Source organism: Mandrillus leucophaeus, unplaced genomic scaffold (assembly GCF_000951045.1).
Source record: "Mandrillus leucophaeus isolate KB7577 unplaced genomic scaffold, Mleu.le_1.0 Scaffold125, whole genome shotgun sequence".
Taxonomy (NCBI): domain Eukaryota; kingdom Metazoa; phylum Chordata; class Mammalia; order Primates; family Cercopithecidae; genus Mandrillus; species Mandrillus leucophaeus.
In genome coordinates, this window is record NW_012100876.1 from 68,866 (window position 1) to 76,469 (window position 7,604).

A 7,604-nucleotide genomic window follows, 5' to 3' on the forward strand; every position below is an offset into this window, starting at 1 on the left:
AAAAAAAAAAAAAAAAAAAAAGAAATTATTGTAAAATTTTAAGAGCATTTAGGGTTATTGTGGTTATGTGTTCTAAAAGAATTCATATATTAAAGATATATACTGAACTATGTACAGAGATTCACTAGGATTCACTTCCTAGTAACCCAGCCAGATGAAGGGAAAGTTGATCAACCAAAAGAGGCCGTATGTTGATGATCACTGCACCCAGGTGTTGAGTACATAGGGGTTTGTTGTGCTAGCCTCTCTACATTTGTGTATTTTTGAAATTTCCCATTAAAAAAAAGTTCAAAAATATGTCGTCCCCACAAGCAGGTGGTAAGTTCCTTGAAGATAGGCCCTGGATTCGCTTCATCCTACTTGTGTTTCTTCTAAAGCCCCAACAATCACATGAACCCACTCTAGATACCTCTTGATGGGGTGGAGGTGGGGAGCCCGGGCAGGACAGGCTGCGCCGGGAGGAAAGTGTACCTCGTGATGCTGCATGTCGCGTTCCGCATTTGCCCTCATGTGCTGTAAGTCATCCTTCGTGTCTTCCAGCTCCTTTTGTACCAGCTCAAGTTTTTGGTCGACAGTCAGGCCCACCCCACGGTCCACACCTGTCCGGGATTTGGATCTACGCCTGCCTCGAAACTGCAACCCAACAGAAACAAAGCCATTGTCAAAGAGGAATTAGTAATGAACCAGCCCAAGGTAGGCATCGAAATGATCCTCTGACCTGCTAGAAGTTCCCCAGAGTGACAGCCGGGGAGAATAAATTCACGGTAAAAGGATGCTGGATATTAGGCCTGAGCTGACATTTATTTCTCAAGTCATCGTAAGCCCCTGCACTAAATACTTCAAAGGCCTATGTTTGACAATGAAGTGAAAATAAATAAGGGTAAACGTCTTGAGGTGGAAAGGCTGTGAACCTGCTATAGACTAGCATTCAAGTCAAAGACAGGGGAAACTCAGAGGTACTTCCTGAGCTGAACACAGGAAAGAAACTGCATCCGTGGGGGACTGTGTTCAGCAAAACAGACAAACAAACATCTTGGACTTTCTGTGCATTTAAGCCAAAGGTCAAAAGTGGGTGGTCCAGGGTACATATGGGTTTGCTTGGCCCTCAAAGGATAAGCCTCCACAGATAACCCCTTTGAGACAAGGGCCTGTGCCAGGCCTACTTTCCTCATTTAGGTGGCTGGTTGGGCCTTATAAACAGTTGAGTCCCTTCATCTAAATGATTTTTTTTTTTTTTTAATTCTTTTGAGACAGAGTCTTGCTCTGTTGCCCAGGCTGGAGTGTAGCAGTGTGATCATAGCTCACTGCAGCCTCAAACTCCTGGGCTCAAGTAATCCTCCCACCTCAGCCTCCCAAGTAGCTAAAACTACAGGTGCATGTCACTACATCTGGCTAATTTAAGAATGTTCTTTTGTAAAGATGGGGTCTAGAAATATTGCCCAGGCAGGTCTCAAACTCCTGGTCTCATGTGATCCTCCCACCTTAGTCTCCCAAAGCGTTGGGATTACAGGCCTGAGCCACTGCACCTCGCCAAAAGAAATTCTTTCAAGTAAACTAAGATATGCTGGGAGAGTCAATCCACTATTAACTGAACCCAATTTCTTTCGTAGTCACTTGAAAGAGAAACCCTAGAGGGCAAAGAAAAATCAAAAGTAAAACAGGGAGAAGAAGGTCCCATGGTCAATTGGCCATAGAGGGCACACCAAAGGCAGATACACAAATGCCACTTGCATTTAAGGGGACAAACAATAAAGGAATGTTCTAGATCTCCATTGTGTACCTGTGCATAATCTGCTGCTGACATTTTAATTTCTGATAATCGTGAAGGTCGCTGATCCCTGGGCTCCAGTTTAGCGTAATATTTCTCAAACATCTCAGTCTCAGTTCTGAGAGCAGAGTTTACATAGCTGCAAGACAGGGTACCTGAGTAAGTTCTAGTAATAAGAGTTTAAACCCCAAATAACTAGTGTTTAATAACTAGTGGACCTGCAAGACCCCTTAACCTCTTGGTGCCTTAGTTTCCTCACCTATAAAATGGGTATAAGAATAGAACTTTAGGGTTCCAATAAGGAAGACAAAGCCTCTGGGACAGTGCCTGACACATAGTAAGTGCTATATATTTGATATTTTTATTAATATGTTTATGAGCCATAACATTCAGAACACTAGTATTACATTGAAAATTGTCACAGGTTTCAAGTATCATTGAACCCATTTGGGAAATTATTTCTGAATTACTATATATTATATATATACATATTTTTAAAATTTGTTTAAGAGACAGGGTCTTACTCTGTTGCACTCACTGTAACCTTGAACTCTTGGGATCAAGCAATCCTCCTGCCTCAGCCTCCCAAGTAGCTAGGACTACAAGTGCACAATGCCATGCCTGGTTAATTTAAAAATTTTTTTGTAAAGGTGGTATCTTGCTATGTTATCAAGGCTAGGCGCCAACTCCTGGCCTAAAGTGATCCTCCCACCTTGGTTTCCCAAAGTGCTGAGATTACAGGCAATGATAGTCACTGTGCCCATCCTGAATTACTATAATATTGAAGTTACACACACCCACAATCTTCAGATGTTTCCTTTGGTTTATGTTTTTCAGTTCTTTTATTTCCAGCACCCAATAGATGAAAAGTATCAACCAGAAGTTTATCATAAACTGTGGAAAACTTTGAACAGAGGAAAAGAAAACATACCCAGTTTATCCTGTATATGCCAAGGTTATAACCTTTTTAACTTCTTAACTTCTCTTATGTGTGTATGTGTGTGTGTGTTACACACACATATATATGTATATATATATTTAAGAGAGAGAGAACAACTTTGATGTTTTCATGTGTTATTGATCTATTACATTGGTGCAAAAGTAACTGCAGTTTTTGCTATTACTTTTAATAATTCCTGTTTGGCTGAATTTTAAGACTAGTGGGGCCAGACGTGGTGGCTCACACCTGTAATCACAGCACTTTGGGAGGCCGAGGCAGGTGGATCTGAGGTCCAGGTGTTCGAGATCAGCCTGATCAACATGGTGAAACCCCATAGCTGGGTGTGGTGGCAGGAGCCTGTAATCCCAGCTATTCGGGGGCTGAGGCAGAAGAATCACTTGAACCCGGGAGGCGGGGGTTGCAGTGAGCCAAGATCATGCCATTGTACTCCAGCCTGGGCGACAGAGCAAGTGAGATTCCATATCAAAAACAAAACAAAACAAAACAAACTAGTGGAAAAGGCTGAATGGAAAACACAATCTATCAAACTAGCTTGCTTTTTCAGCATAGATCATGCTCCAGGTGTGTGTAGTCTGTGGAGTCACACCTGAGTTTGAATCCCAGCACTACCACTAACTGTGTGAACCTAGGGAAGTGACTTAACCTCTGTGTCTTTGTTTCCTTACCCCCACCACCTAGGGTTGCAGTGTCATCATATAAGATCATATATGTAAATGCATGGTACATAGAAACACTCAAAAATGAGAACTATTAGTAATAACACCTCAGTTCTGACCTAAAGTATTTGTAGCTGTGTAGAAGTAACATCTATTCAGCTGCTAGAGCTAGGATATTCTGTGCAAGACCAGCAAGTTGTACAACTAAACTACATCATGGAATCTTGATATCCAATTTACTTGCTATCGTAGTAGATATAAAGTAGACTGCAAAACTAAAATAAAATAAAATAAACGCAGACTATTGGGCCAGTCATTCTTTACTATCCATCTCCATGCTTATATCCAGGTTCAGGCACACGTTGCCTCATACTAAAACCATCTCAATAGCTAGGTTTCTATTCTGCTGCCGTGTTAGTTTTATCACAGATTTTTTTTTTTTTTTTTTTGAGACTTAGTCTCTCTCTGTCGCCCAGGCTGGGGTGCAGTGGCACAATCTCGCTTCACTGCAACCTCCGCCTCCCAAGTTCAAGTGATTCTCCTGCCTCAGCCTCCAGAGTAGCTGGGATTACAGGTACGCGCCACCACGCCTGGCTAATTTTTGTATCTTTAGTAGAGACGGTTCACCATGTTGGCCAGGCTGGTCTCAAACTCCTGACCTCAAGTGATCCGCCTGCCTCGCCTCCTAAAGTGCTGAGATTACAGGCGTGAGCCACCGTGCCCGGCCTTATCTTAGAATCTTAGCATCAGAAAAGGGCTTAGAAGTCACCTGGTCCAACTTGCCTCTGTAGAATTGTGGATCGGCTAAGCACACCGTCTGGCACGAGAGAGACTCATCCGGCTGAAACTCTCACTTCCCCAATTACCCTCTGGGCTTCCCACCACCGGCCCCACCCCCTCGCCCCACCACCCCGATCTAGCTCCACCAACAGCTTGTTGGTTCAGTGGTGGTGGAGACGCAGGAGCAGAGGCAAAGTCTCCCCAGTGCTCAGTGCGGGCTTGGATCTTCTCCATGCTGGTCCCCAGGTCCAAGGCCGCCCCGGGAGGAGGGCCCAGGAGGAAGAGGGGCGGCCCCCAGGCGCGGGCCGCGGTACCTGAGCTCCTCCACCAGCCCGCACAGCTGGATAACAGGCAGCTCCTGCTCCGACCCTTCATGGGAGTCGGAGAGGACGTTCTCGATCTCATCATCAGTCATCACTCTGCCGAAGTGGTCCCTGCCAATGCCGTGTGCCCAGGAGCTCCGGGTGCCGGCGGCCACGCGTCACTCCGGCTGCGACGCGGCGATGCGGCGGCGCGTTACCTGGGCGACCAGACGCGAGGAAAGGGGTGGGGCTTCCGGTGGCCCCTCCCCGCCCTGCCCAGCCTGTCTCCGTGCGGACCCAGCCAGTTTGCTGGCATTGACCGCACGCCTAAGTGCGTTCAGTTTCACTTCTTTAACAATAACTCTTAAATTGATAGTAATAATAGCAGCTGCTGTTTCTCAGCACTTACTGTGTCCTTGGCATCGTGTTTAGCATAGTTTATGAAAAACCTTCGCCACAACTTTATAATGGTATCTATCACTCTCTCCATTCTCCCAATGAAGAAACTGGGGCCCAGAAAATTAACACGATTTATCAGTGTCCTTTTTCCCCTGTCCCACTGGGAGGCCCCTGCTCTGTTCACCACCTGGGGCTTCCTACATGCTAACAGCAGCTCCTCTCAGATATTAACATCCTGCATTTCTGGAAGGAAAAAACGTGGCTGATAAAAATGGGTATACATTCAAGAGACATCCCTAAATAGTTTCTGAATATCTACTGTGTCCTTAGTATCCTAGGGGGAATGTCTGCAAAAGACCATTCTGATCCTCAAGGAGCTTCCAATTAAATGAGTGAAACAGCCTCTAAACAAGCCGCTGGAACCTGGGGTGCAGACAGCAACATCATGCGTCACACTGTGCATCGTAGTCATCTCCTTAAGTCCTCAAAACAATCTGGTACAATTGATATTATTGCCGTCATCTTACAGATCAGAAAACCAAGGGACAGAGTAGCTTAGGTTCCATTCCACTCAAGAATGGAATCAAGCTCCGGTGGAACCCAAAGTCCGTGCTGTTAACTTCTACGCTGATGTGAGACATGGTAAGGATCAGGGAGGCAACACGGGAGCTCTCTGCTCCCCATCGGGATAAAAGAGGACAGAGTGCAGGGCGGGGAGACTTCTCCTAGGGAGGGTGAGCTCTAGATGTGCTTAGAAAGCAAGATGTGATAAAGTGCTTGGGGTGCGCGTCAGCCACCTTCCCCTGCAAGGGGCATGCATTAGCACTGACAGGCGACTCCCTAGATCTGAGGGAAGGTTTTTGTTTTGCTGCTCAGGGTGCACAAGGTTGGGACCAGAGTAGAATTACTGGAGATGGCAGCAGAGAGCTGGAGCCCTACCACCTTCTCTCTGGCGGTAGGCCTCTTTCGGTTCTAGGGACAATGCAGACCACATTTAGGAATACTTAATATGTCCATATTCAAGGTGACACAAATGGATGCTATCCCCAGGTGACATAAAAAGGTGCCAGCTCCAAGTGTACCCAGAGCAAGAAAGGGCTCTGTAGCAAGTTGAGAGGCTATGATGCAAACAACCCTGCCAACTGGGCTGTGTGATACAATAGACTCTATGGCATTGGGGGTATCCGTGGTGAAAAAACATGCAGCAGGAATCTTAAAGCAAGACCCAGCAGGAGAATCACAACAAAGGACCCAGGATTCTGAAACAAGACCATACAATCCACAGCAGAGAATTATATGTCTTTTGAGAAATAACTCCTGGCCTGTTACTATACCCTGGTAGAGACAGAACGCTGAATATATGGGGTACCAAGTGACCATGCATCCAGTCCTGCCCTCTACCAGCTGGGTTCCTCTGGACCCACTGAGTTATTAAGCAGGACAGGCCCAGCCTCAGTCCTGGAAATGGTTAATCCAGGGTTGGGCCTCAGCAAGACCAGAGAGCATGAGTAAACTGCATGAGCAGGTAGCCCAGACCAACGTGGCACCCACCACATTTGCACCAGGATCCCTCCCCCAGCTCAAATGTATGACTATATTTGCAGGGGCTTGGGGAGGGAGTTCATGACCACCTGGAAGAGAAGGCAAAGGCTTGAGCTCAGTTTACAGATGGTCTGGCTTGGAAGCCAAAAATGGACAGTGGTTGCATTACAACCACTTCACAAAAGGTAGTGAAAGACAGTGGAGAAGGAAAGCTTCCCAACTGGCAGGGTTGTGAGTGGTCTTGCGGCTGGTCAGCTATTTTGTGTGGAGAGAGAAATGGCCCCAGGGGACGCATCTAATTGGAAACTGTTTTTTAAATTTTTGTTTTTGTTTTTGTTTTTTTGGAAGGGGGAGTTTATTTTTACTTTTTTGAGACAGGGTCACACTCTGCTGCCCAGGCTGGAGTGCAGTGCTGTGGCACATTCATAGCTCACTGCAGCCTTGAACTCCTGGGATCAATCGATCCTCCCACCTCAGCTTCTGGAGTAGCTGGGACTACAGAGGCATGCCACCATGCCTGGCTAATTTTTTTTTCTTTCTCCCTCTGTTCTTTTGTTTTGTTTTGTTTTGTTTTTGTTTTTCTGTAGAAATGGAGGTCTCGCTATGTTGCCCATGTTAGTCTGGAACTCTACCCTTCAGAGATCCTCCTGCCTCAGCCTCTCAAAGTGTTGGGATCACAGGTATTAGCCACTGTACCTGGCCTAATTGGCATCATGGACTCAAAGACTCCCCATCAGGCTGGCTGGAACTTTGTTAGCGCTGTGCTTTGATCTGGGATGGCTGCTCCCTTGCCCTCCCTCTGTCCTCTCCCAGATGTCATCACAGTGGGAGGCTGTCCTTGTCTACTCCAGCTTCCTCTCCTTTGTCCATCACAGACGCTTTCCCCAAGAAAGAGATCTCTTCATGTCTAATTTTATCTTGGTTTGGAGGACTCAAACCAACACAAAGAATAAATTCCAGTCTTAAAGATATTATTCTAATTTGGTAACATATTAGATGTATGAACTAAAATTTGCACTTGCCAAACAAAAATATTGTTTGGATCACCTTGCTGTTCAAGCTGCTTTACATGTTTCAAAAATTGTGGTTAAAAAATACATAACATGGCCGGGCGCAGTGGCTCATGCCTCTAAATCCCAGCACTTTGGGAGACCCAGGCAGGTGAGAAGAAAAAGAAAAAAAAATAACATAAAATT

At 45.8% G+C, this 7,604-nt stretch overlaps 1 protein-coding gene across 2 annotated transcripts in view; it reads right to left on the bottom strand.

Moving 5' to 3' along the window:
* CCDC113 (coiled-coil domain containing 113) overlaps positions 1–4,666 on the bottom strand; it is a 30,662-nt gene extending 25,996 nt beyond the window's left edge. The window contains exons 1-3 of one of the 2 annotated variants that reach the window (XM_011971797.1): positions 4,480–4,666; positions 1,781–1,907; positions 472–633 (exon numbers count right to left, since the gene is read on the bottom strand). In XM_011971797.1, coding sequence (XP_011827187.1) covers positions 472–633; positions 1,781–1,907; positions 4,480–4,580 — 390 coding nt within the window. In that variant the 5' untranslated portion in view covers positions 4,581–4,666. The remainder of the gene's footprint in view (positions 1–471; positions 634–1,780; positions 1,908–4,479) is intronic. The other variant, XM_011971798.1, reaches the window with a different exon arrangement.
* Between the last annotated feature and the right edge of the window lie 2,938 nt (positions 4,667–7,604).